This window comes from Pithys albifrons, chromosome 15 (assembly GCF_047495875.1).
Source record: "Pithys albifrons albifrons isolate INPA30051 chromosome 15, PitAlb_v1, whole genome shotgun sequence".
In the NCBI taxonomy this organism is placed as follows: domain Eukaryota; kingdom Metazoa; phylum Chordata; class Aves; order Passeriformes; family Thamnophilidae; genus Pithys; species Pithys albifrons.
This window is the reverse complement of record NC_092472.1, coordinates 11,252,186-11,279,205: the sequence shown is the minus strand read 5'-3', so window position 1 is coordinate 11,279,205 and position 27,020 is coordinate 11,252,186. Positions and strand designations below refer to the sequence as shown.

At 60.5% G+C, this 27,020-nt stretch overlaps 3 protein-coding genes across 11 annotated transcripts; all 3 read left to right on the top strand.

Moving 5' to 3' along the window:
• Positions 1 to 13: 13 nt before the first annotated feature.
• DDX41 (DEAD-box helicase 41) lies at positions 14 to 6,262 on the top strand. The gene is made up of 17 exons (XM_071569981.1): positions 14 to 102; positions 188 to 286; positions 376 to 535; positions 616 to 690; positions 1,020 to 1,080; positions 2,271 to 2,407; positions 2,570 to 2,642; positions 2,806 to 2,959; positions 3,055 to 3,191; positions 3,366 to 3,528; positions 3,618 to 3,749; positions 3,917 to 3,988; positions 4,224 to 4,320; positions 4,644 to 4,793; positions 4,939 to 5,010; positions 5,176 to 5,286; positions 5,417 to 6,262. The coding sequence occupies exons 1-17, from the start codon at positions 79 to 81 to the stop codon at positions 5,551 to 5,553; spliced, it is 1,854 nt and encodes a 617-aa protein (XP_071426082.1). The 5' UTR covers positions 14 to 78; the 3' UTR covers positions 5,554 to 6,262.
• Positions 6,237 to 9,336, top strand: DOK3 (docking protein 3). Its single transcript, XM_071569986.1, has 5 exons — positions 6,237 to 6,325; positions 7,689 to 7,982; positions 8,114 to 8,207; positions 8,292 to 8,464; positions 8,546 to 9,336. Exons 1-5 carry the CDS (start codon positions 6,269 to 6,271, stop codon positions 9,257 to 9,259), a joined length of 1,332 nt encoding a protein of 443 aa, XP_071426087.1. The 5' UTR covers positions 6,237 to 6,268; the 3' UTR covers positions 9,260 to 9,336.
• Positions 9,337 to 9,453: 117 nt separating this feature from the next.
• On the top strand, positions 9,454 to 26,517 carry PDLIM7 (PDZ and LIM domain 7). Of its 9 annotated transcripts, none has more exons than XM_071569973.1 (24): positions 9,454 to 9,553; positions 10,810 to 10,916; positions 14,253 to 14,404; positions 14,688 to 14,718; positions 16,316 to 16,332; positions 16,947 to 17,101; positions 17,451 to 17,487; positions 18,055 to 18,093; positions 18,198 to 18,352; positions 18,702 to 18,738; positions 19,567 to 19,721; positions 20,107 to 20,143; positions 20,757 to 20,801; positions 20,924 to 21,078; positions 21,428 to 21,464; positions 22,264 to 22,302; positions 22,431 to 22,579; positions 22,925 to 22,961; positions 23,880 to 23,938; positions 24,055 to 24,289; positions 24,366 to 24,546; positions 24,708 to 24,828; positions 25,270 to 25,385; positions 25,650 to 26,517. In XM_071569973.1, the coding sequence occupies exons 2-24, from the start codon at positions 10,812 to 10,814 to the stop codon at positions 25,734 to 25,736; spliced, it is 2,181 nt and encodes a 726-aa protein (XP_071426074.1). In that variant the 5' UTR covers positions 9,454 to 9,553; positions 10,810 to 10,811; the 3' UTR covers positions 25,737 to 26,517. The 9 variants fall into 9 exon arrangements, with proteins under 9 accessions (XP_071426074.1, XP_071426073.1, XP_071426080.1 ...); XM_071569972.1 differs by having other exon boundaries at positions 22,431 to 22,585; XM_071569977.1 differs by lacking the exons at positions 9,454 to 9,553; positions 10,810 to 10,916; positions 14,253 to 14,404; ... (1 more) ...; positions 16,316 to 16,332; positions 16,947 to 17,101 and having other exon boundaries at positions 17,222 to 17,851; positions 22,431 to 22,585.
• Positions 26,518 to 27,020: the final 503 nt, after the last annotated feature.

Sequence of the window (27,020 nt, the reverse complement as noted above, 5' to 3'; positions counted from 1 at the left end):
GAGGCGCGTCCTGCCGCGTTGCTAAGCGACGGATCTGATGTGTGATGTCACTTCCGGGGTCCCTTCCGGGAAGGGGATATGGAGTCCGCGGCGGAGCGGAAGGTGGGAGCGGGCCCGGGCCACGGTACAGCCCTCCCCGCGCTTTCGGGGCCGCCCCGCGCCCCGCTCACCGCGCCTGTCCCCACAGAGGCAGCGCGAGGAGCCGGCGGACGCGTCCGACCTGTCCGGGGAGGATGATGAGGACTACGTGCCCTACGTGCCCGTCAAGCAGCGCAAGCAGCAGATGGTAAAGGGTAACAGGGCTGCCCGGGAAGGGCTCTGGGCGCCCCTCCCGGCGCGAGGCCGTTCACTCCGACTCCACCCGCGTCGTTCCAGCTGCAGAAGCTGCTGCAGATGCGGCGGAAGGTGGTGTCGGAGGAGGAGCAGCGGGACAGCGGGAGCGAGCAGCGCGGCGACGAGGATGACATTCCGCTGGGGCCCCAGTCCAACATCAGCCTGCTGGACCAGCACCAGCACCTCAAAGAGAAGGCGGAAGGTGAGGGAGGAGCTGGCGAGGGGACTGGGGAGGATTCAGGGAGCAATGAACCCCCCTCACCGTGTCCTGACTCCCCTCAGCTCGGAAGGAGTCAGCCAAGGAGAAGCAGCTGAAGGAGGAAGAGAAGATCCTGGAGAGTGTGGCCGAGGGCCGAGGTGAGTCAGAGCTGTGTGTGTCGGACCTGTCTCCAAAGCTGCCAGGGCAGCAAGGAGGGCTGTTCCCTGCCTTGGGAATGTTCATGCTCAGGCATAGGACTGGAGATCACAACGGCCCCTGTGCCTGGCACTGCCTGGTTGAGCTGAGATGTGGCTGTGGGAGGCACGGCAGCGCGTGGTGTTTCTGTGCCCAAAGGGGCTGTTGAGGCTGTTGCTGCTGCTGCTCTGTCTCTAGACATGATCTCTCAAGCTGTTTGCCTGAGCAGCTCTCTGTGGGGTTAATGTGGGTCTGGAGAGTTTGCACTGGCTCACCCCCTTTGTTCCTGCAGCGCTGATGTCAGTGAAGGAGATGGCCAAGGGCATCACCTATGACGACCCCATTAAAACCAGGTAAGTCTCACAGCACAGAGGTTGTTTCTCTGAAAACATCACTTCCTTGTGGCTGAATAGAACCAGAAGCTGCACAACCTCAGAACTGCTCTTCAGCCTCTGGCTTTTCTCTTTCCTCAGTGGCTTCATGCCACTATCTGTAAGATCCTAGGCTGTTGAGTCACCTTGGATGTTGTTTTATGTCCAGTGAGGCTTGATATGGCGCATTTCTGTTCAACTTAAAGTCCTGAGTGGGGGTCTTCAGGCCTGGGAGGTCACTGGGCCAGAGGAAGAGTCTGGGGAGAAGAGGCTGCCAGGGCAGCGCTGTCAAAGTGGTGGTTGGTCAGAGATTGGACTGGGGGATCTCAGAAGTCTTTTCCAACCTCAGTGGTTCTGAAGCAGTGTCAGAGAGATGATAGATGATTGAAGTGTGTCCAGGTGATTTTGGCATGTTCCATCTGCCATCTGTAGCCTGTTCTCAGCTGTTAGCTGCAAAACTTTGGGGGAACGTTTAATCACAGAATCATAGAATCGATTGGGTTGGAAAAGACCTCCGAGATCATCAAGTCCAACCCTTGGTCCAACTCCAGTCCCTTTACCAGATCATGGCACTCAGTGCCACGTCCAATCTCAGTTTAAAAATCTCCAGGGATGGGGACTCCACCCCCTCTCTCAGCCCATTCCAATGCCTGAGCACTCTCTCTGTAAAAACATTTTTTCTGCTCTCCAACTTCAATTTCCCCTGGCAGAGCTTGAGCCCGTGCCTCCTTGTCCTATTGCTGAGTGTCTGGGAGAAGAGACCAACCCCCACCTGGCCAGAACTTCCTTTCAGGTAGTTCTAGACAGTGCTGAGGTCACCTCTGAGCCTCCTCTTCTCCAGGCTGAACACCCCCAGCTCCCTCAGCCTCTGCCCACAGCAGTTGTGCTCCAGTCACTTCACCAGCCTTGTTGCTCTTCTCTGGACCCGCTCCAGCCCCTCAATCTCTTTCCTGAACTGAGGGGCCCAGAACTGAACACAACACTGAAGGTGTGGCCTCACCAATGCACAGAACTGGCTTGGATCTGCTCCCACAATCACAGCATGATGTTCCTTGGGGTTACCTGTTATCCCTGGGGGCATATTGGAGCCTGACAGGGAGTTCCTCTGGGAGCTGTTGGCTCTGGAGTCCTGGCCTCATCCTACACCGCAACCTGTCTCTGTTTCTTCACAGCTGGAGAGCTCCTCGCTACATCCTGGGCATGTCAGAGGCACGGCACGACCGCGTCCGCAAGAAGTACCACATCCTGGTGGAGGGGGAGGGCATCCCGCCCCCCATCAAGAGCTTCAAGGAGATGAAGTTCCCAGCAGGTGGGCCGGGAGAGGAGCCTGGCAGTGCTGCCGGCTTCCCTCAGGTGGTTGGCCTGAGAGGTGTTTGTCACTGGTGGAAGAGATGCTGCTGGGACATGGCTGGGAGGGGAAGACAGGGAAGAGTTCAGGTTGTGAGTGTGTGTATCCCTTGTTCTCTGATAGCTATCCTGAGGGGCTTGAAGAAAAAAGGCATCCAGCAGCCAACACCCATACAGATCCAGGGCATCCCCACAATGTGAGTGCTCTGCCCCTGTCCCGGAGCATGAAGCACTGCCTACAGCTCACCCAGTGGTGTGGGCTGGGGGGTCTTCCCTGGTGACAGATGCACCCCATCACCTTGCTCAGCCCTGGCAGTTTGGGCTGTTCTGTGATGCTCAAACATCCTGTTTTCCCGACAGCCTCTCGGGCAGGGACATGATTGGCATTGCATTCACCGGCTCTGGGAAGACCTTGGTGTTCACCCTCCCGGTGATCATGTTTTGCCTGGAGCAGGAGAAGAGGCTGCCGTTCTCCAAGAGAGAGGGACCCTATGGACTCATCATCTGTCCCTCGGTGAGTGCTGGGAGGAAGCTGTGGTTGACACCCAGTGGCAATCCCAGCTCCTGCCTGCACTGAGGTGTAGGAATGAGCTGATTCTGTCTCCATAGCGGGAGCTGGCCCGACAGACCCATGGCATCCTGGAGTACTACTGCCGACTGCTGCAGGAGGATGGGCTTCCTGCCCTGCGCTGTGCCCTCTGCATCGGGGGCATGTCTGTCAAGGAGCAGATGGAGACCATCAAGCAGTAAGACCTTGGGGAGTACATGGGGCTGGAGTTCTGACAGGGGCATAAGGGGTTGCATCCAGGCTTTCGGGAGAGTGTGAGGGTGAATGTGCCAGGAAGGTGTTGCCTTTTCTCTGTATCCTGCATGGGGCAGGAGTCCTGAGTGCCTGAACGTGGCCTTCTCTCATCCCTCAGTGGGGTGCACATGATGGTGGCAACCCCTGGGCGCCTGATGGATCTGCTGCAGAAGAAGATGGTGAGCCTGGACATCTGCCGGTACTTGGCCCTGGATGAGGCTGACAGGATGATCGACATGGGCTTCGAGGGGGACATCCGAACCATCTTCTCCTATTTCAAGGTACTGAACTGCCATGATACCAGCACTGTGAAGCTCAATCCCTGCATCTGCCAGGTTAGGGGATTGCTAAATCCTTGTTCCCTGTAAAGGGCCAGCGGCAAACCCTCCTCTTCAGTGCTACAATGCCCAAGAAGATCCAGAACTTTGCCAAGAGTGCCCTGGTGAAACCCATCACCATAAATGTTGGGCGAGCAGGTGCTGCCAGCCTGGACGTTGTGCAGGTGAGGTGTTTGGGTGCTGCCCCATGCCTGCGTGGGAGACCAGCACCCTTCCTGAGGGTGCTTGATGCCTTCCTCTGCCAGGGAACTGGGTTCATGGCCCTCCTTCCCAGCCAGCTAAGGGATACCAAGCAGTGACAGTTCTGACCCATCGCTGTGCTTGTCCCTAGGAGGTGGAGTATGTAAAAGAGGAGGCCAAGATGGTGTACCTGCTGGAGTGCCTGCAGAAGACCCCTCCACCTGTGAGTAGTGTGCTGGGGACAATGGTCACACTGCAGCGCTGGGGCACAGGGGGAGCTGGAAGGGGGAACCTCATGTGATCGGTGGGCATGTGAGTGAGCCATGCTGACACGTAAGCCTGTCCTGGGTCCTGCTCTGTGCTCTGCACAGCAAGAGGGAATGGGGCTGTTCTGTGCTGGTGCCAGCAGTGCCAGTCCACTGCAAGGTGGCTCTTCCATGACATCTGTGCTGCTGCAGGTGCTGATCTTCGCAGAGAAGAAGGCGGATGTTGATGCAATCCATGAGTACCTGCTGCTCAAGGGTGTGGAAGCTGTGGCCATCCATGGAGGGAAAGGTCAGTGAGGGTCCCAGGGAGGCCTGGGCTGTGGTGTCACCCCACTCCTCCCGGGCATGTGTGTGGTCACAGAAGGCCCCAGCATGCAGCAGTTGGTGATGGTGTGAGGAAGGGCTGTGGCAGCATCAGGAGTGACCTCCACATTGCATATAGCAGGCATAAACCCTGTGCATGTCCCTATGGGACAGAGGTCCCTCTGCTCCTTTATTTGAGGAGGGGCTGCCTGGGGAAGCCCTAGATGAGCTCTGGGGCTTTAGTGGTTGCTGCAATAGGTAGGGCTGGGAGCTCTGCCTGGGATGAACTTCTCTGCTGGGCCTTTGCAGATCAGGAAGAACGGACAAAAGCCATCGAGGCCTTCCGGGATGGGAAGAAGGATGTTCTGGTTGCCACTGACGTTGCTTCCAAGGGTCTGGACTTCCCAGCCATCCAGCATGTCATCAACTACGACATGCCAGAGGAGATTGAGAACTATGGTGGGCACTGGGATCCCCTGGGACCAACAAGGGCAGGAGGGTGCAGAGGCCAGCAAGGCTCTGTGCTTGTCTCTGCAGTGTCTGAGGGCAGGGGTGGTCTGTCACACTGCACTCACCTGGTGCTGATCTGTCTCTGTCTCCACAGTTCACCGTATTGGGCGTACAGGCCGTTCAGGCAACACCGGCATTGCCACCACCTTCATCAACAAGGCCTGCGGTGAGGAACAACCTGGGTCTGGGAGCTGGGGCTGTAGGAGACACTTGGGCAGTGGCAGGGGGTATGTTCTGAGCAAGCGGGATGGCCAGAGGAGGAGATATGGTGGCGCTGAGCAGTGCCCCCACACCTGCTCGGACTGTGTCTGACCCGTGTCTCTGCCCCCAGATGAGTCAGTGCTGATGGACCTGAAGGCCCTACTCCTGGAGGCAAAGCAGAAGGTGCCACCTGTGCTCCAAGTGCTACACTGTGGGGACGAGACCATGCTGGACATTGGAGGTGAGAGACCCCAGACTGGTACAGGGACCCACCTGGGCTGTGGACAGGACTCCTGGCTCTGGGGGCAGTTCCTGCCTGTCCATTCAGCCCAGTGCCACAGCTCTCCCTGACCCCCTCTCTCACATTGCAGGCGAGCGGGGCTGTGCCTTCTGTGGTGGCCTGGGCCATCGTATCACCGACTGCCCCAAGCTGGAGGCCATGCAGACCAAGCAAGTCAGCAACATCGGCCGCAAGGACTACCTGGCCCACAGCTCTATGGACTTCTAGGCTGGAGAGTGCTGCCCTGCATTCCTCTGCCATGGGTCTGGGCTTCTTTTCAGTACGGGGGGCTTTTCTGCACTGCTGTGGCCCCTTTTCCATGCTTTTGGCCACTGGGACTGTTGCCAGCTCAGCATGACGAAGCTCATGCCCCAGGAGGAAATGTGTGGAGCTGTGCTGCAACAGCCCCATTACATCAGTGGTGCGTTGGGCAAGCAGGTAGCGGTGCCTGAGGGCAAGAGGAAGCCTCAGGTGGGACGACTTGTCTGTGCCCAGATGCCTGCTGTCTCTGCCAGCCCCCTGCAGGGGCAGCATCCGGGGCTTATATTGTCCTGTCCAGACCCCCTCAATTCCTCCAGGTCTGCTCCCCTTACCTAGATTTGTACCTCCTCAGTGGGTGGCTGTTCCCATATCCTCATACGTGCTGGGATGCAGCTGGGGCGAGGTGGAGTGTGCTGTGCTCATGTCGGGCACTCCCGGAGCTGCTTCCTCTGCTCTACCCCGGCGTTCTGCCCCACTGCCCTGCTGTGAGCGAGAGGGCGGGCACATGGACACCTCCTGTGGCCCAGCCTCTGCCCCCCATCCCACACCCCAAAAAGGGGAAGTCTCTGTGAGAAGGAAGTCTGCCCCATGCCCTTCCTTTGGCTGCAGCAGCCACATTTTCTCCGCTGCGGATAGCCCGAGTCACTGGTCCTTGTGCTGGCTGCCAGGGTGAACTGGGCCCATGGAGAGACCAGTGAAGGATGGGATCCTTTATGTACAGCACTGCAAATTTGGAAAGGTAAAGGGGGGATTTTGGGCTGGTACAGGGTTTGCCATGATTTGTCATGATGAGAGCCCTGAGGCTGCACCCTAGGCAGACTGGGAAGGGGGGAGTGGAGTCAGACCCCTCGGAAGTGCCCTGGAGGAACCTTCCCCTCCCAGGGGGAAGGCCTGGACTGTGCAGCTTCAGGAATGGGGCTCTACCTGTGGCCAGGGGGACTCATCCTTGCAGGGCCACCCTCAGGCTCACCCTGCACAGGGTCCCTCTTCTCGCTTGGTCATGCGAGTTGCGGTGGAACAATAAAAGCGTGTTAATGTGGTACAGTTGCAGCATGTGTGTGGGAGTGGGGCCCAGGGCAGCACGTGGGACATGGCCCTGTGCCAAGCCCTCCGTCTGCCTGTCCTGGGGGACCAGCACCATCTGTGGGACACCCTCATGGCTTGGGCTGCTCCCCTGGGCCCTCAGGGTGGGCACCAAGTGCCACAGCCCTTGGGGCAGTGTCTGGGTGATGTGGTGGGAGTCTCCAGTGTTGGGCGAACTCCAGGGAGCTGTTGCGTGTTGGCAGAGTGGGTCCTGCTGGCCCACTGGCCGTGCCATGGTGGGGTGACTGTGCCCCATGAGGGTCTCAGTGGATGTGTGGGACTACAATCCCTCTCTGACCTCCCTGCTGTGCTAGAGCTGAGGCCTGAAAGCGCAGTGGGCAGCCAGCCCTATGTGCATGAGGCCAGTACCTTGTCATGTAGGAGACAGGCAGGCTGGGGGCGGTGGGTATTTTGGGTATTTGGCTGCACCTGGTTCCTGCAGGGTGGAGGCTCTGCTGCGCTCTTGAGGCACATAGGTACATGTGCCCCCGCTATCCCATGACAGGCTGGGAAGGTGCTGGTGCTGCAGAGGCTCCCCTGGGAGGAAGCGAGCTGCTCGGCAGATGTGAGGCTGTCAGCAGGAGCCTCAGCAGCTCAAAATGGCTTTAATTTGCATCAGGGTCTGTCCTGAGAACAGCTCAAGAGCTCTGCTGCAGCAGTGGCAGGCCAGCACTTGCAGCAGGGAACAAAGAGCAGGACCTGGTGCTCAGGGAGCCAGGAGCCAGGAGCCAGTGTGACTCACCCAGTGAGCCATGTCAAGCCTGCTTGGGGCAAGGCCCCCCACAACCCAGCTTTAGGACTGCCCTACCCCATAGTTTGGGGGTCTGCACTGTCCACAGCTCTCCAAGCCCTCCTGCAGCACCTGGCAGATGCAGGCTGGGGCCCTGCTATAACCCTCCTGCCCCATATGGCTCTTCCCAAGCACTGCTGGCCCTGTATGGAGGGCAGCGCTGTCAGGATACAGCAGGCAGCTCCTTGCTGACACATTTTTTTTCGCCTGTGCCCCTCTCGTGCCTCAGAGGTCCTGGAGGAAGATGCGAGCCCAGCTGTTTGCTGCCAGCCCCTCTGGCGTGGCCCGCATGGAGAAGTTCGATGTGCGGGATGACAGCATAGCCCCGGAGAAGATGTCCCTGCAGCGCTGTGCCCGCCGGGTGATCCGCCTCTCGGATTGCGTGTCTGTGGGCCCGGCGGGCACAGAGAGCTGCCCCAAAGCCACTTCCGCCTTCTACCTCACCACCACGGAGAAGAGCTACGTGCTGGCAGCTGAGCAGCGGGATGAGTGGATTGCCCAGCTATGCCAGTTGGCCTTCCAGGTATTGCAGGGTCTGGCAGAGCCAGGGCCCCTTGTGCTGCTCCAGCTCAGGTGAACTGGGGAGCTCCAGGGCTGTCAGGGGCGCTTGTGCTCCCCACTATGTCAGACCATGCTCACATTCCTCTGTTTCAGGGTACAAAAGAGACAGTGCCGAGTAGTGCCAGGACCGAGTCCAGCCCCTCTGTCCCCATGGAGGAGAACTCCCTCTACTCCTCATGGCAGGACCGTATGTGCAGTGGGGGCGATAGGGCTGGAGTGGGCTCCAGTTCTGCGCTGCAGTGTTGACTCCTGCCTTGTGCTGCTCCTGCAGTGAATGAATTCCTGGTCCTGGTGGTCCAGACGGATGCATCCACCCGCTGTGGCCTGCACGGGCAGTACCTGCTCTCAGCCCTTCCCCAGAGCCTGACACTGAAGGATCCGCAGTCCCGCCAGCCCCTGCTTACCTGGCCCTACCCCTTCCTCCGCAAGTTTGGCCAGGATCAGGTGAGTCCCCTGCTCCCTCCGTGGGGCTGCTGGCTCCCCAGGGTAAGTGCCAGCCGCTGACCCTTCCCTCTTGCCCTGCAGACTGTCTTCTCCTTCGAGGCTGGCCGCCGCAGTGACTCCGGCGAGGGCACCTTCACCTTCAGCACCCCGCGGGCCCCTGAGCTCTGTCGGGCTGTGGCTGCTGCCATTGCAGGCCAGCAGCAGGGCAAGGACAGCCTGGCCCCCAGGCCCTTTTCTGTCCCAGACCCCCAGCTCCCTGCACAGGGCCTTGAGCCCCAAACCTGGGGCCCTAGGATGGAGGATGCCCAGCCCAGCCCAGCCGTGGCAGGGTCACAGCCTGCCTCCCATGCCCCTGCCAGCGTCCTCCATTTCACCCCACCGGAGCCAGAGGGCTCATGCCCCATCGTCTACGCCTCTATTGCCCGGGGTCACCAGCCCATCTTCGTGCCAGGGCAGCCGGGCTCTTGTGAGCCTTGGGCCGCGGGGAAACCGCTCCCTGAGCATCTCTATGAGAACATCTTAACCGCGGAACCCCTACCAGTCGGGGCACAGGAAGAGGAGGAAGGGCAGTGGGAGCTGGGGTGCCGGCAAGCCCCCGAGGGCCACAGCAGCGAGGGGGGACCCCTCTATGACAACCGGGCTGCCCTGGCACAGCCACCCGGGGCCGCGGGCTGGGGGCGTGGCAGGCAGGAGGCGCTGCTGGGGCGCTCGAGGCACAAGCCCCATAGCACCCTCCGGGCCAAGCTGGTGCGGCTGCTGAGCCGGGAGAGCGCCGGGGCGCGGGACTGGGCCTGAGGCGGTCGGTGCCGTTCGCTCAATAAACGCGCTGCCAGGACTTGGCTCCGCCGCCGCTGCGGGAGGGGCGCGCGGGAAGGGGCAGCTCGCGCGTTTCCGCCAGGGGGCGCCGCCGTGCCCGCCCCGCCAGGCGGAGGCGCGCGCGGTGATTGGCCGAGCCGCCCTCTGGCTCCGCCCCGTCCCGGTACTACATAAGGCGGGCCCGGGCCGGGCGGGGGCGGTGCCGGGTTCGGGTCCCGCGGCCGCCTGGTCTGGTCCGCTCCTCACCCGCTCCGCCGGCCTCCCCGGCCGCAGGTGAGTGCGGAGGCCTGGGGCACGCTGAGTGCCTCCGTCCTGTGCGGGGCGGATGGGGGGGGTCAGGGCTGGAGGACTGAGGCGTGGGTCGGGGCGAAGGCGGGTGGTGGGGGTCGGGCCTGTGTGGGGCAGAGGCGGCGGCCCCGACCCCCGGGACGGACGGCGCTGTGGGATGGGGAGGGGTCCTGGGGCCTCCCGCGGGGCAGGGGTGGCTCCCCAGGAGTAGGAGGGGCTGCCCAACCTGTGCGCGCCGGGGACCCCCGTAGCAGCCGGGCCAGGGCCCGCCGGGGAGGGGCAGGGGGTGTCCGCCCTCCGGGCCGCCCCGTCCCGGCGCCTCGCTGGGGCTTGGGCGGCCGCCGGGCGCCGGGAATGCCTGACACGCAGCTCTTCCCCCGGCCCTCCCGATTGGGGAGCGGGCTGGTGTCGTCTTACACGCCTTATATAGCCCGTACCGTCCCGGAGAGAGCGGGGCACGCTGGCCCCCGGCCCTGCGGCCGCCCCACCGACCCGTGCGAGGCGCGGGGAGTTCCGCAGCCGGCGCTGCTCCACCCCGGCAGAGGGTCCTGGGGGCTTTCGCGGGGGTCTGGCGGCTTCAGCCAGGTGAGGGGTGGCAAGAAGCTGGTGCCGGCCCATCTGCCCGGAGCCTTGGCCGGCTGACAGCTGTCAGGCAGGGGAGCACTGGGATTCCCTCCCGCCGAAGCCCTGGAGATGGGCTCGCTCCCAGGAAGCATCTGCTCAGCCGGCTGCTGAAGTGCCAACCTGGCTGCTGTGCCAGGCGCCTCGGGTGGCATCATGCAGCTCCTGTGCTGCTGCTGCTGGTAATTCATCCGGCAAAAATGCTTCTGGTTCATATCCTTCCATACCTGCTGTTATTTTTCTGCAGTCTAAAGCAGCAGCTCACACTCTCAGGAGTGTGAACTCCTGGGGTCCTGCAAGGGAGAGCACATCCCGGGTTTGGGAGGAGAGCAGAGCCCACAGACACTCTGCTGTGGGTGACAGCAGGGCTGTGCCTAGTTCTCTGGCACTAGTCAGTGTTAGCCTGGGCCCCTCAGCTCTGACTTTTCTGGAAGAGATGCTGATAGATTTGGAGTGCATCTCTAACCACAGTGTAGGATGGTCAGGGTGGAGTTACAGCTGGAAATGTGACCTGCCTCCTACTGTCTTGCCCTGCCAAGCACAGGGCCCCCTCCTTGCTCATTCTCCCTGCATTATTCCCGTGTATCCTAACATCAGGATCACACCCTCTTCCCTTGCAGAGATGGGCGACATGGAGTCCTACAAGGTGATGCTGAACGGGCCAGCACCCTGGGGCTTCAGACTGCAGGGAGGGAAGGATTTCAGCATGCCGCTCTCCATCTCCAGGGTAAGAGAAGTGGAGGCTGGTGACACCTATCCTTCCTTCTGCCTCTGTGGGAGGGAGGCCTGGATGGCTGTGTCCAGGTAGCTGAGTCAGAGTCCTAGGGGGGATGCAGATGAGCTGGGGCCCTGGGAGCGCTGTATCCTGCCCTGCCTGGCTCCACGTAGCCTCCTTGGTGCCTTATCAGCTGCAGCCCGGCACGGGGGTGTTCCGGGCATGGAACTGCATCAGAAATGTGAAATGCTGCAGAGCCTTTGCACAGGGGGGCAGGGGAGGCCCCTTCCGGAGTGTGCCCACCACAGGGGGAGGGGATCTGCTCCCTGACATGTGGAACTGCCTTCCTGGTTCCACCCCCCTCCATGCTGAGATCGGCATCCCAGGACCCAGCCAGAGCCCTTCTGCCCTCCCTTCCACTGTGCAGCTCTCAACTCCATGCCCGAGCTCATTCCCAAAATGGGCAAGGAGAGGAGGAGGCCTGCACTGCTGCCTGCACAGGGCCGTGATTTCCTCCACAAAACCATCCCGTTTCTCCAGTGAGAGCTGTTGTGGCTGAGGCCTCTGGTTTGAGCTGTGCCCAGTGTGATGCTCACCCAGGCCAGGTCTGGCCCTGGGTGTGTGCGAGTCCCCATCCCCGGGCGGGTTCTGGCCACGGCTCGGGCCACGCAATTGCCTTATAAGCCTTGGAATGTGCCTGCATCGCCTGTGCCTCTGGCGCTCAGGCAGCTGGCACAGAGGCTGTTTCTCCAAGGACAGCTTTGCTTGTGGCATCGGAACCCTGTGTGGGGCCCTGTCCTCAGCATGAGCCCAGCACTGTGAGCCTATCCCAGAGAACATGGATCTCTGCAACACCCCAACACTGAGAACAGGACCTGAGGGCACAGTATGAGGCTGGTGGAGTCACCAGTGCCACTGCCCTGGGGCCTGCTGATCTCTGCTGAGCATGCAGGGAAGGCTTCAGCGAGTTTATTCTCTAAAAAATGTTTCTCTTGGCTGCGAGCCAGCACTTAACAAAGGGTCTGGTCGGATGGAGGAGCCTCCCAAAGCCCAGGGCAGGGGCCTTGGGAAGGAGCACTTGGTGGGGCTTGGGCAGTGCTGCGGTACTAGTCAGAGAGGAGCAGTGAGGACATTCACAGGGGATGTAGCTAGCTTTGGGGGGCTCTCTGGTAAAGGCCAGGCTGTGTGGCAGGGCTGTGTGCTCTGTTTGATGGGAAGGGACGAGGCTTGTGCTGCTCTGCACCCTAGAGACATCCCCAGACCCAGAGTTCCTGCCCAGAGCACACTGCTGCCCTTGGATACTGCTTCCCATGAGCTTTCCCTGCTAGAACAGGCTGGAAGAAGCGTCCTGCCCTGGCTGTGAGAGCTGCAGTGGGGTCCTGCTCTGTGGGGCCAGGGAGGGCAGGGAGATAGCAGCACTGGTGTGTGCTCTGGGTCTTGGCTGTGTCTCTCACTATGACACTACTAGATGAGCTGTCAGGCTATTGCAGCCTGCTGGCCACACAAAAGAGATGCTACCATGGCCCCCTGCACACAGACCTTCTGTGGCAAGGGGCTCTGCTGTGGTACTGGCACCTGGACTGGGAAGACTGTACACTGTGGTCCCTGCAGTGGATCCAGGGTAAGGGCTGGCATCTGGGGAGCTGGATGCTGTGGCACATCCCAGCATCTGCCAGCTGGGGAAGATGAGAGACCGTTGGTGCTGCCGGTGGGAAGGTCCTGGGTGATACAACTTCCAGCCTCTTCCCGTGATGCTCTATGAGGCTGTCCTGGGGATCCCTGGACAGGGTGGCAGATGGGCACCTTTCTGGGTGGGGTGGTAAAGGTACAGGGAACAAAGGACTGGCTGGGCATAGAGGGGAGGAAGGAAGCCTTGGTTAGTGGGTCTGGGCGGGAAGTGGGAGGGCTGGCACTGCCATGGCTCCTGACTGAGCTGGCACCTGCCTAACCAGGCTGGGTGAGGCTGTGTGATGCAGCCTGACGTACTCTCCCCTTCCCGAGCGGCCATGTGAAAACCTTTCCCAGCTCTTGCTCCTGCCTCCAAACCCACACAGCCGCCCCATGCCTTCCTCAGCCCTCCAGGGCAGCAAGCCGGGGCTTGCAGCACCACTGCTGCTGAGGGCACCCTTCCGTGCTGGGCACTGGGCAGAGGGGTAACCATGTCCCGCTGGGGATGGTCGTGGGATGCAGGCAGAGCCGAGCCATATTCAACCCGGCTGTGGGGTTTGGCCAGTGCTGGTGTAGGGAAGGGGAACATGGCTCTGGGGTGAGCCAGGCTCTGCGCACAGGCAAGGAGGAGCCAGGACTCAGCGCTCAGTGTCAGGGATTTTTCAGCCCTCTGACGATGCTGGGAATCTGGCTCGCTCCTTTTATGTTCATGTCGAACAGAACTTGAGGAAATACTTGGTCCGGGTCCAAGTGCCTCAAGTTCTTCCATGCTGGAGGAGCAGGAATGGGTGCACCCTGCCCACGTCTGTCTGTCAGTGCCTGGGAGCTGTGTGCGGTGCTCCGGCCCCTGCTCGCCTCTGGCTGTGCATCCCTGGTGGGAGGGGAGGGCAGGGCAGCCTCCCCTTCCCAGCACGAGGCTGACTAGAGCCGTGCCATGGAGCCATAGCGGGGGCAAGGCACATCCTGGCACTGTGGCCGGGAAGGAGAACCCGTGGCCGTGCTCCCGGCTGTCCCGGCAGGGCGACGTCTGGGGGAGCAGCGTGGGTGGGGGGCGGGTGTCTCCCTGCCTTGGGAGGGCTCCTACTCCTCTGTGGGAATGAGGTAATGTCTGCGCCTGCTGGGAACGGGATGGGAGCGCGGAGCGCGGGCGGTTGAGGGGAGTGCCCAAGGGGTGTCTCCCTTGTCCCCGCCTCGCCCCAGGCGAAGGGCTGGACATGCCTGTGGTTTGCAGTGAGATGTGGGCTGCCCAAGGGGCCCTGACTCACTGTGCTCCCTTCCTGCCCCGGGACCACAGGGATGGCTCTGAGAGGTGGCTGGGCTTCCTGCCGAGGCTGAGCCAGCACCACCTCCGTGTTTGACGTCATGGGAATGAGGCTCCAGGGTGCTGGCATGGTTCCCAGCCATGTCAGAGGGCAGGGGCTGGGCAGTGCGCTGGGGAAGTGCTTTGCCCTCTGCTGCTGCTGCCAAGGGAAAGAAGCTGCTCTGGGCTCATGCACTGGGAAATGAGAGGTGAGCTGGGTGTCCCCACCTTGCCCTGGGTCAAGCCTGTGTGGGTATCTTGTGCTGGGCTGGATAGCCTGAGCCCCAGCAGACCCCACCTTCACGAGGACAAGGACATCCCTCTGCTGCTGACCCACTGCTTGGCTGTTCCTGCTCCCCCTGATTCTCTCTGTCTTACAGCTGACTCCGGGTGGGAAGGCAGCTCAGGCCGGTGTGGGAGTGGGCGACTGGGTGCTGTACATCGACGGGGAGAGCACCAGTGCCATGACACACATCGAGGCCCAGAACAAGATCCGCGCTTGTGGGGACAGGCTTTGCCTCACCCTGAGCAGGTAGGAATTGTGGGTCCTGCAAACATGGGGTCCTGGTGTGGCTGAAGCAGAACCAGGGCCATCTCCCAGCATCTCCATCTCCTGACATCACTGCTCTTTGCTTACAGCCTGGTAGCCCCCTGGCCCCAGCTTGGCTGGATTGGGCTTAGCCTGGCAGCAAGCCACTGGGCAGTGCCAGCTATGACATGGCTCCTGTGGGTGGGTGCTGCATCCCTGGGGTACCAGCATCCTTGTGGTGGCTGGGCCAGGTCCAGCACCTGCCCATCTGTATCCTCTCTTGCAGAGCCCAGAACCAGCTGGGGAAGCCACAGAAGGTACGTGTTGCTCCTGGTGCTGCAGTGGCAGCTCCGCCTCATCTCATGGCAGGGGACTCTGAGTGTAGACGGACAAATGGACTTTGCTCCCAGGGCTCACAGGCTTTTAGGGGACTGGGGTGTGTTTGGAGGTCTAGATAACCCCACTGGAGAAGCAGGTCTGACCTCTGCCATCGTGGAGGATCAGAGGGAACCGGGGCTGCCCAGCAAGCACCTGGATGCAGACTCTCTGTATCCCTGCTGGTGCCGGGTGTGGACAGGGGTTCAGAGGGGCCAGTGCAGGGGAGGAGGCTGGGCAGGTGCAGCACCGTGTTTGCTGGTGCTGGGGAGTGCCCTGGCATGGGGAGGCAGGGCTGGGGCCAGTGACCAGTTGCTCCTGAATGGAAGCCACCTACGTGAGTTCAGCTTTGTGGCACAGGATGGTTGTGATCGGTGTGTGTGCGTGCACCGCCCTGCCACGGGCAGCATTAAGCACCCAGGGCACCTACTAATCCTCCAGCGACCCTCGGACTGGGTTTGTGATCTGCTGTCACTGGGCCAGCTACTCTGTGGAGAGTTGCCAGTTTGGCAGAGCCCAGTATTTGAGGTGCACGTGCTGTCCAGCTTTCCTACCTGGCTGCCTGCTGCGCTGCCTGGCCCAGGGCTGCCCCTTGCATGCTGCTTGACGTGTGAGCCTGTGTCTGTGTGTTTTGTCTCGCTCAGGACTCACTCCCCTGCTCTGAACCCCTGAAATATAACTTCGCTCCCAGCACCGCCCTCAACAAAACAGCTCGGCCCTTCGGGGCTGGCTCGCCTCCGAACCCACGGCCTGGGCTGGTGACGAAACCCGTGACGTATGCGCCCCTGGCGCCCGCCTGCACCCCCCAGCACAATGGGTATGTTGCTGTCCATCCCGCTCCCTGAGGATTAGGGGGAGCCCGCTGCCCGGCCCTGCTGCGCCTTGCATGCCAGGCATCATGGGTGGGAGCTGGTGACAGCGCCATGCCAGGGTCCCAGGTGGCTGGTGCTGAGTTGGCACAACAGGAGTGCTGCGCCCAGGGACACAGCCACGCTCGCGCTGATCTCTCGCTCAGGGACATGTCAGCCTGTGGGGAGTCCTGCAAGACATGACACGGCAGCTGTATCAGGACACTGGCTGGCATCTGCAGCAGCAGGGAAACAGTGGCTACCTGGGGATGTCGTGCTGGTATCCCAGCTGCTGGGACAGGGTGGGCAGAGTGAAGCCCTTCACCCCTGTGCAGCACCATCATCACCTGGTTCTGCTTGGCTGCCTGTGTCTGGCAGCTGCTGGTCCCTGCCCTTCCTGAGAGAGCTGCCATGGTGCCCTGGAACTGGGCAATGGGGTGGGATGTGGCACTGGCTGCCCTGGGCACCTACACCTGTTCTGGGGACTGAGGGAGCACAGTTTGGTCTGCTGGCATCTGTCCTGTGTCCCAGTGTGCTCCCAGCCTTGGGCAAGTTGGGTGTGAGTCTCAGGGGTAGGGGACCTAATCCAGGCCAAAGGTGAGCTCTGGAAATGTCTTGGGTGCTGCAGGTCTAATTTCACCTTCCTTTTTCTTTCTTTCTCTCCTCCCTTTCTCTTTCCCTCTCCCTACAGGTGCTGAGCCTTGACAAGTCAGTAAGCCTTTTGCCTGCTCTCTCTATCCTCCCTGCATGCCTCTTCCCTGCTATTGCCCCGTTCTCTGGGGCAGGGCCAGCCTGGGAACAGGCAGCACATGCTGCTCTGCCTGTGTGGGTGGGTCACTCCTGGCATCAAGCTGCCTCCAGCCTTCAGGGCAAGTGCTGCCCGGCTCTGCCAGCTGCTGGGGCCCTGGATTGTCCTGGTGTGGTCCTTTGCCTGCTCTCTGAGATGTCTTGGCCAGATGAGGTTTCATGGGCTATGGTGGGCACCCTGCCCAGGGGCAGGTGGCATGCCATGTGCAGTCATTGGACTCTGGTGCAGCTCCCCTGATGGTGTTTTTTTGACCTTGGTTTATTCTTGCTCTGTCCTTTTTTCCTCATGGCCTTTGGGGCCAGTGTCAGACTGCCAAAGTGGTGATCAGTCCAGAGTCAGTCCTTCATGAGCCCAGCCTTTACTGGGGAGGAGTAGGAAGGTAGAGAGTAAAGTAGTGTGTGCCAGCTTGAGTACTGGTGTGCTGTGTTTTTTTGCCAGAGGAAGCATGAGGCAGCCCCAGGGAAGTGATGCCATGAGATCTGTCAGATTTGACAGATGACTCTGTCACTCACAGGCAGCCCCCGCAGCTGCTGGAGCCCCCCGGCAGCCCCGTGTGCGACCCAGTGAAGCTGCGCATGTTAGAGGACATTGACGACTCGCAGCCCCACAGCTGGAGCTCCCAGTCCCGCTCCTTCCGCAAACTGGCTCGGCTGGTGGGCGCAGACAGCAGTGAGTTCCCACGTGGCCTGGCACTGGCTGGCTGCCCAGCTTTGCCAGGACAGCTGGAGCTGGATAAAGGCTGTGGTGCATTGTGGCACTTGAGTGTTTTTGGTCCTGTGTGGCCCCTGTGAGTGGCTGAGCCAGCAGGAGCTGCCCGGGACTATGTGGGCTTGTGGTGGTGCCACAGATCTAAGGCTGTGCTCTGCCCTGTGGCTGCGCAGGGCTGTGTGACGGGGCAGGTGGGTGGCTGGAGAAGAGGGTGTTTTCCCTTTCTTGTTGCCTTTCCGTTTCTGCTGTCTCTGGGCCTCAGTTGTTGGAGACTGACTCCATCTCCCCCTTTCTCTCCTGCTGCGCTCAGTCGAGGATGGTGAGGATGAGCTTGTTAAAAAGCCCAGGTAAGGGGAGCATGTGCAGGGGTGGCAGCAGGAGCCACAAGATGTCTACTCCAGGCTCAGCCCACCTTGCTGCTTCTACCTCACAGCTTGCAGTCACTCTGGGGAAGCTCTTTACCCTGTTGCTGTTTTTCTGTCCTCCATCCTCTCCCCCTCCCAGAACTGAGCTGTTGGTGGAGTGGTAGATCCTGCCCTGTGCTCACCCCACCACAGGGTAACTCTGCCAGTGCTCAGCCACTGCTCTGATTGTCACCTCAGGAGGGTTCTGCCTGGACACCTACAGGCCAGATGGGATGTCCTCTGCTAAGCAGGACCTGCTGGGCACTGCTGGCACCAAGCTGGGGAGACCAAGCTCTGCCATTGCTTTGTAAGCAAGTGGTATCTGGAGAGGGCTGGTGGCACTGGCAACACATTTCTGGGAGTGTTCTGAGCACCATGTGCCATGAGCCTGGCGTGGGGCAGCTGGGCAATGCTGGCCGAGTGTCGTCGGCTTCTTGTGCTGGAGTGTGATCAAGAGGGATGGGCTGAGCCCAACTGAGTGTTGTGGTGCCCTTTTTTCCAATACCACAGAGATGCCCGTGGGTCCAGCCGGGGCACAGTGGAACAGCGGTGAGTGTCAGGGTCTGGCGAAGGCACCCTTGGGAGCACTGCCCTGTGCTGAAGCAGGATCTGTGCTTGATACTGACTGAGCTCCTGCCCTCTGTCACTCACAGGCAGCCTCCACAGCTGCTGGAGCCCCCCAGAAGCCCTGGGTGTGATCCTGGGAAGCTGCGGATGTTAGAGGATGCTGAGGACTGGCAGCCCCGCACCGGGACCTCCCAGTCCCGCTCCTTCCGCAAACTGGCCCAACTGACAGGCACAGATGGCAGTGAGTTCCTTCAGGACCTGGTGCTGGCTGGGGGTGATGGACTGTGTTGGGGTAGCCAGAATCCGGCAGAGGCTGTGGGGTGATGTGGCACCAGGACTTTGATTTTGGCCCCAAGTCACCCCTTGAGGGCAGCTGAGTCAGTGGGAGCTGCTTGGGGCTTTGTGTGAGCTCATGGTGGTACCGTTGGTCTGGGGCTGTGCTCTGCCCCATGGCCAGGCAGGGCTGTGCAATGGGGCAAGGGGATGGCAGGTGGGGAGGTTGGTTTTCTTCCTTTTCCCTTTCTGCTGTTCCTGGGCCTTGGTTGCCACAGACTGACTCTGTCTCCCACTTTCTTTCCTGTTGCACTCAGTGGAGTATGGTGAGGATGAGCTTGTTAAAAAGCCCAGGTAAGGAAAGTGTGTGCTGGGGTGGCAGTAAGTGCTGTAAGGTGCCCTCCGTGGGCTCAGCCCACCTTGCTGCTTCATCCTCACAGCTTGCAGTCGCTCTGGGAAAGCTCTTTGCTCTGTTGCTCTTTCTTCTCTCCTCTCCTTGTCCTCCACCCTCAGGTCCCTCTATCTTCTCCGTCTCCCCAGAGGCGAGCTGCTCGCAGAGCTGCAGAGCCTGCCCTGTGCTCACCCCACAACAGGCACTGCCAGTGCTCAGCCACTGCTCTTACTGTCACCTAAGGAGGGTCCTGCCCAGGCACCCACCTGCCAGGTGGGTTGTCCCCAAATGGGGTGTCCTCATGCTGGGTAGGACCCGCTGGGCACTGCTGGCATGGAGCTGAGGAGGCTGAGATGCAGTACTGTGTGCCAGACGCAGTGGGTGGGGGTGGCTGGTGGCACTGACAACACCTGGATTGGGGTGTTGGGAGTTGAGGGGTAGGGATTGGACTGGACCTGGGGTATGATGTCTTGGGGGGCTGTGGAGTGGCTGTGAGGCTGGTCGAGAGTGATTGCCAACAGCATTTCCATGAGGCTTGTGTATCTCAGACTGTGGGTGCATACAGGAGGGATGGGCTGGGCTGTGGGTCAACCACTGACTATTTTACCACCATTCTTTCTGATACCACAGGAATACCTGTGGGTCTAGCTGAGGTACGGGGCAACAGCAGTGAGTGCCAGGGCCTGGCAGAGGTGTTGGCATGTGCCAGGGCACCTTTGGGAGCACTTTACTGTGCTGAAGCAAGGTTTGTGCTTGGTGTAGGCTGAACTGCTGCCCTCTGTCACTCACAGGCAGCCCCCTCATCCACTGGAGCCCCCCAGCAGCCCTGTGTGTGACCCTGTGAAGTTGCGGATGTTGCAGGACATTGATGACTCACAGCCCCACACCTGGACCTCCCAGTCCCGCTCCTTCCGCAAACTGGCCCGGCTGGTGGGCGCAGACAGCAGTGAGTTCCCACATGGCCTGGCACTGGCTGACTGGCCAAGTGTGCTCAGCTTTGTGGGGGCAACTGGAACCGGATAAAAGCCTTGGAGTGTTGTGGCAGCAGGGCATTAGTTTTGGTCCCATCGTGTGAGCCCTCTGTGGCAGCTGAGTCAGTGGGAGCTGCTCAGGGCTGTGCACAGCCTCATGGTGGTGCCACGGGTCTTGGGCCATGCTCTGCCCTGCGGCTGGGCAGGGCTGTGCATTGTGGCAGGGGGGCAGTGGGAGGAGAGGGTGTTTTTCCTTCCTTTCCCTTCCCTTCCCTTCCCTTCCCTTTCCTTCCTGCTGTCTCTGGGCTTCAGTTGCCACAGATTGACTCCGTCTCCCCCTTTCTCTCCTGCTGCACTCAGTGGAGGATGGTGAGGATGAGCTTGTTAAAAACCCCAGGTAAGGGGAGTGTGTGCAGGGGTGGCAGCAGGAGCCACAAGGTGCCCACCTCAGGCTCAGCCCACCTTGCTGCTTCATCCTCACAGCTTGCAGCCACTCTGGGTATGCTCTTTGCTCTGTTGCAGACTCTTTTCTCCCTCCTGGTCCTCTCCCAAACTCAGGCTGTTTTCAGAGCTGCACACAGGCACCACTATTGATAAGCCACTGCTCTGACTGTCACCTCAGGACGGTCCTGTCTGGGCACCCACATGCCAGACAGGCTGTCCCCTAAGCGGGTGTCCCTGTGTGAGGCAGGCAGGACCCACTGGGCACTGCTGGCACTGAGCTGGGAAGGCCGAATTGCAGCACCGTGTGCTGGACACAGTAGGTAGGAGTGACTGATGGCAGTGACAGCACCTTGCTGGGGGTGTTGGGAGGTGCTAGGCAGCAAGTGGTCTTGGGGCATTGTGTCCTATGTGGCTGTGGAGCAGCTGCAAGGATGGTTGGGAGTCACTGCTTCTGGAATTTTCATATGGCTTGTACTTCCATGGGACTGTGAGTGCCTGTGGGAGGGATGGGCTGAGCCATGGATCAACCACTGACTGTTGTGCTGCCGTTTTCCATTTTTCTGAAGCCACAGGGATGCCCATGGGTCCAGCTGGGGCACAGTGGAGCAGCGGTGAGTGCCAAGGCCTGACAGAAGTGTTGACATGTACCAGGACACCTTTAGGAGCACTGCCCTGTGCTGAAGCAGGATCTGTGCTTGATACTGACTGAGCTCCTGCCCTCTGTCACTCACAGGCAGCCTCCACAGCTGCTGGAGCCCCCCAGAAGCCCTGGGTGTGATCCTGGGAAGCTGCGGATGTTAGAGGATGCTGAGGACTGGCAGCCCCGCACCGGGACCTCCCAGTCCCGCTCCTTCCGCAAACTGGCCCAACTGACAGGCACAGATGGCAGTGAGTTCCTTCAGGACCTGGTGCTGGCTGGGGGTGATGGACTGTGTTGGGGTAGCCAGAATCCGGCAGAGGCTGTGGGGTGATGTGGCACCAGGACTTTGATTTTGGCCCCAAGTCACCCCTTGAGGGCAGCTGAGTCAGTGGGAGCTGCCTGGGGCTTTGTGTGAGCTCATGGTGGTACCGTTGGTCTGGGGCTGTGCTCTGCCCCATGGCCAGGCAGGGCTGTGCAATGGGGCAAGGGGATGGCAGGTGGGGAGATTGGTTTTCTTCCTTTTCCCTTTCTGCTGTTCCTGGGCCTTGGTCTCTGCAGACTGATTCTGTTTCCTCCTTTCTCTCCTGCTGCATTCAGTGGATGATAGTGAGAATGAGCTTGTTAAAAAGCCCAGGTAAGGAAACTTTGTGCAGGAGCTGCATGTCCCAGGTAGGGGTTTGGGCACTGCTGGCTCTGAGCTGGGCATGCTGAGCTGCACCTTAGCTTTTCAGCATATGAATAGTGAAGGAGTCTGATGGCACTGGGAAAACCTGGCTATGGGATGTTGGGAGGTGCTGGGTAGGCACCTGAACCTGGGGGCACATGGTCCCATGAGCCTGATGTGGAGCTGCCAGGTGGATGGACTGAGCTATGTGAGTGCCATCAACTTGTTTGTCCTCATCCTTGCAGTTTGTGGTGACTCTGGGGAAGCTCTTTGTCCTTTAGTGGTTCCTTCTCTTTCTTCCCCAGAGCCAAGCTGTTGGCAGAGCCCATCCTGCCCTCAGCCCACAACAGGCACTGCCAATGCTCAGCCACTGCTTTGACCATCACCTTGTGAGGGTTCTGCCTGGGCACCCACCTGCCATACTGGGTGTCCCAAATGGTATCCCCATGCTGGGCAGGACCAACTGGGCACTGCTGGCACCCAGCTGGGGAGGCTGAGATCTAGCACCATGTGCTGAACACAGTGGGTAGGGGTGGCTGGTGGCACTGGCAACACTTTCATGGGGTATTGGAGATGCTGGGAGCAGCTGCTCCTGGCACATGATGTCTTGTTGGGGCCATGGAATGGCTGCAAGGCTGATCAGGAGTGAATGCTGCCAGCATTTCCATGAGGCTCATGTATCTCTGAGGCTGTGGGTGCGTATGTGAGGGATGGGCTGAGCCATGGATCAACCACTGACTGTTGTGGTGCCATTTTTCTGATGCCACAGGGATGCCCGTGGGTCCAGCTGGGGCACAGTGGAGCAGCGGTGAGTGTCAGTGCCAGGCCTCTGCCAGGGCAGAGGTGTTGGCCAAGGCACTTTTGGGAGCATTGCCCTATGCTGAATCAGGCTATGTGCTTGGTACTGACTGAGCTCCTGCACTCTGTCACTCACAGGCAGCCCCCGCAGCTGCTGGAACCCCCCAGAAGCCCTGGGTGCAACCCCAGGAAGCTGCGGATGTCGGAGGATGCTGAGGACTGGCAGCCCCGCACTGGGACCTCCCAGTCCCACTCCTTCCGCAAACTGGCCCAACTGACAGGCACAGGTGGCAGTGAGTTCCTTCAGGACCTGGTGCTGGCAGGGGGTGCTGGACTTTGCCTGGGTTGGCAGAACTCAACAAGGGCTGTGTTGTGACACCAGGATATTGTCTTTGGCCCCGTGTGGGTGGCTGAGCCAGCGGGACCTGCCTGGGGCTGTGTGTGGGCTCGTGTTGGTATCACTGGTCTGGGGCTGTGCTTTGCCCCAGAGCCAGCCAAGGCTGTGCCTTGTTGCAAGGGGATGGCAGGTGGGGAGATCAGTTTTACCTCTTTCCCATTCCCTTTCTGCTGTACTTGGGCCTTGGTCTCTGCAGACTGACTCTGTTTCCCCCTTTCTCTCCTGCTGCGCTCAGTGGAGGATCATGATGAGGTGTTTGTTAGGAAGCCCAGGTAAGGGGAGTGTGTGGCAGCAGGAGCCCTGTGGGGCTGCGTGTCCTGGGCAGGGCCTGTTGGGCATTGCTGCTCCTCAGCTGGGAACGTTGAGCTGGTCTGTGGTGTCCCACAAACAGCAGGTTGGGGATGGCTGATGGCACTGGCAAAATCCTGCTGGGGTGATGTTTGGGCAGCAGCTGGACCTGGGGCATGGTATCCTGTGGGCCTAGCATGGGGCTGTAGGGCAGCTGGGCAGAGCTGATGGGTGTCACCCACTTCTCTCTGTGTGGAGCAGGGAAGAGAGATAGGGCTCTTCCTTGCTCCATGCAGCTGTGCAGAAGTGGTGCACAGCACTCCGTTTTTGTTTTCACCTCTCTATGATACCTCCTGCCCTGGTACTGTGCCCTTGGGTCCCAGTTCTGCCCAGTTTGCTCTGGCACAAATAAAACTTCTGAATTTGTGGCCGTCTCTTTCTTGTGTTTGCCCTGGAGAGGCACAGAGAAACTGGCTCTCCCTCTGTCCCTGTCCCCTGTCTCAGGTGGGCTGTGCCTCTGTGTCTCTGGGTTGCCCTGTTTGTCCCCAGTTCTGCTGAGTTGGGCCCCAGGGCTCCCTGCACCAGATCAGGTCCCAGCCCCTCTGCAACTCAGTGTGACTGTGAGTGATCCCCACATGTGAGCAGTCAGCCAGAGTCTGTGTGGTCCCCCTGGTTGCTGGTCAATCTGGAGTAGGCCAGAACCCTCCCTCCTGCCACTCCCCAGACCACCCCAGGGGTACTGCATCTTGGCAGGGCTGATGGTACCTCATCACCAAACCAGCTACTGGCTGGGCACGGGGCTTGGCCAGGTCCTGCCTGCTTGTTGGGGTGGGGGGCCCTGCCTGCACCCACTGGGCAGTGGAGGTGAGTGGAGCAGGCTGGATTAACTGCTTGGTCTGTAGCCAGGTCTCCGTGTCAGACCCATCTCCGGGAGCAGCGATGAAGACAGAGCTGGGAGTGGGTGAGCAAAACATCTCCTCTGGGCTTTATGGGAGATGGATGGGGGATGCTGGGCGATGCTGGGAGCAAGCTGGCAAAGGATCAGGAGGATTGTCTTACACTTGTGTGTGCATGCAGCCCCCAGGACCCCCACTGCCACCCCTGGCCCCACCAGCCGCCCACCCTGGGCTGTGGACCCCTCGTTCGCTGAGCGTTATGCCCCAGACAAGACGAGCACAGTGGTGAGCAAGCACAGCCAGCCAGCCATGCCGACCCCCATGCAGAACCGCAGCTCCATTGTGCAGGCGGCCCAGCAGGCCCCCGAAGGGCCTGGCTGCACGCCCCTCTGCTACAAGTGCAACAAGGTCATCAGGTGAGCCCTGGCAACTGCCACCCCCTGCCAGTGTCCTGGGTCCCAGCATGGCTGATGTGGCTCTGTCCTGCTGCAGGGGACGGTACCTGGTGGCGCTGGGACATTATTACCATCCCGAGGAGTTTATCTGCTGTCAATGCAGGAAGGTGCTGGATGAGGGTGGCTTCTTTGAGGAGAAAGGCTCCATCTTCTGCCCCAAGTGCTATGACACACGCTACGCTCCCAGCTGTGCCAAGTGCAAGAAGAAGATCACTGGGGTGAGTGTTCCTCAGCCTACCCTGCTCCTCCTGTCCTTGCTCCCTGCTCACCTATGGGTTCCTGACTTTGTCCCTTCCCATCCTAATCCCATCCCATGGGATCCCTTGTGACTTCCTGCCCTGGGTGGTCCTGCCCCTGGCTGATGGTGGCTCCTCTCCAGGAAGTCATGCATGCACTGAAGATGACCTGGCACGTGCAGTGCTTCACCTGCAATGCCTGCAAAACTCCCATCCGCAACCGAGCCTTCTACATGGAGGAGGGACTGCCCTACTGTGAGAGAGGTAGGACCCAGGGACCCCATATGTCACCCATGTGGCCCTGGTGCACTCTTGGGGCTCAGCAGCTGCCTACAGGAGTAGGGGGTGAGCTGCCATGGGGAGCACAGGGACCCTGCTCCTGCAGCCCTGAGCCCTCCATCCTGGTCCTTCCAGTAGTGCCATTGCTCCTGTGTTGCCATGGTGATGAGTGAGTGTGCACATCAAAGTGAGTGCTGCACTCTGGGAGATGAGGTTTGCCTCCTCCGTGCAGCCCTGTGGTGGCTGGGCCACCTGCACAGCACAGGCACATTGCCTGCGTGTCTGGGGCATCTTCCCACCAGGACTGGCAGCAAGTTGTCCCCAGGCTGTGCCTGTAGGATCCCGGACAAGCTGCAGTCCTGCTCCCCTGGGATGAGGAGCTGCGGTGCAGGGAAACTCTGACCTGGGCTCCACACCTCCTCACAGACTATGAGAAGATGTTTGGCACAAAGTGCCGTGGCTGTGACTTCAAGATCGATGCTGGGGACCGGTTCCTGGAGGCGCTGGGGTTCAGCTGGCATGACACTTGCTTCGTCTGTGCGGTGAGCCACATGCCTCCCTCCCTGGCTGCTGCTGGGGGCCGTGTCTCTCCCCGACAATCTTGCCCTCCGTGGGGTACACCAGCAGCACAGGGACCCTTTTGCCACAGTTTTCCCCACTTGGCTCTGTGCTGGATGCTTGGGACTTTGCTCTGAGCCTTTTGGTCCCTGGCATCTCTGTGACACCAGTGCTGTGCCCTGGGAGTGGAGGACACTTGGAGGCTGGCTCAGACCTGCTGACCTGACCACCTGCACTCTCCTCCCCAGATCTGCCAGACCAACCTGGAAGGGAAGACTTTCTACTCCAAGAAGGACAAGCCACTCTGCAAGAGCCACGCTTTCTCCTATGTGTGAGGGGTGGAAGTTCAGCTGTGCCCACGTGTGCTCCTGGCCCTGCATGCTCCTCTCCCCCAGCCCTGATGCCTCCAGGGAGCCAGTCTGGGCCCTTGGCCCTTCCACTTGCTCCTGCCTCTTTCCTAGAAACTCCTGGCCCTAATCCAGCCAGAGTCAGTGCTCCATGCAGAGCCCTTGTAGCTGGGTGGTTTCTGTTTTTCCTGCCTGGCCCTAGGAGCCCTGGGAAGGGGATGGTGCATGGATCTCCTGCCCCTGAACCACGCAGCATAGTGAGCACAGCCATGCTGAGGCTGGAATAGGGGAGGCTCTGGCACAGCCAAGCTGCTCCCTTGCTGCATGGCTGCTCAGTGCTGGGGCAGGCTTGCTCCTAACATCCCCGAATGGACAAGGACCAGCTCCTTGCCACACTCTTTCCCCCACCTTCCCTGCTGTGTGTTTAATGTGTGGGGCTGGAAACCCAACCCTGTTGCCTTGCCCACAGCAACCCCTCAAACTGCTGTGGTGGCTTCCAGGAGAGTCTGTGCCTCACTGGCCCAGTGCTCCCCTATGGCTGGGAGCACCTCCAGCCTGGTGTGCCCCTGCCCTGGGCTGGCAGCGTATGCTGGTGGCCAGCTGGCCAGCTGCTTCCACAGGGCTTGGGCACAGCTTCCTACCAAAGAGTGCTTTGCCACCACCATCCCGGGCCCATTGATGCCTCCCCTCAACCCACACCTTCCGGTCGGGCTGCACTGATGTAGCCACAGTGCTTTTAGTGCCTTTAATAAACACTCCTCTGCTAGTGCCGGCTGTCTCTAGGCCTGCGGTTTTGCCAAGCGAGGTGCAGCCGCCTGCGAAGGTCATGCTCTGCCCTCCTCCTGCTCCCCCCTGGGGCCTGACTTGGCTCCTTCCAGCTTTCCAGGGAAAATCTTCGCCTCGACTTTCTCCTCCTTTGCTTGTTTCAGCCCAGGCTGGACCCCTCGTGTTGCCTGGGTCCCTCTGGGTTTGTAGCAGGCAGGATCACTAACAGGCAGTAATTAATCCGAGGGGCAAAATGCAGCAAGGAGAAAGGGGGCAGGGGTCGGACCATAGTGGGGGTCCCCACTTATCTGGCAGTGTCCTCTGGTCCCTGCTGTGCCCTGACCCTGAGTCCTGCCCAGGGGGTGACAAGTCATGGGTCACATGTGGGCCACGTGCACCAGCTCTGGGCGTTCTCCGGCGTAGAGCAGCCAAGCATTCGCTCACGCGATGCAGCTGCTGTCCCGGAGGACGGGTGTGAGGCCAGGTCGGCACCTCTGCCTGGAACAG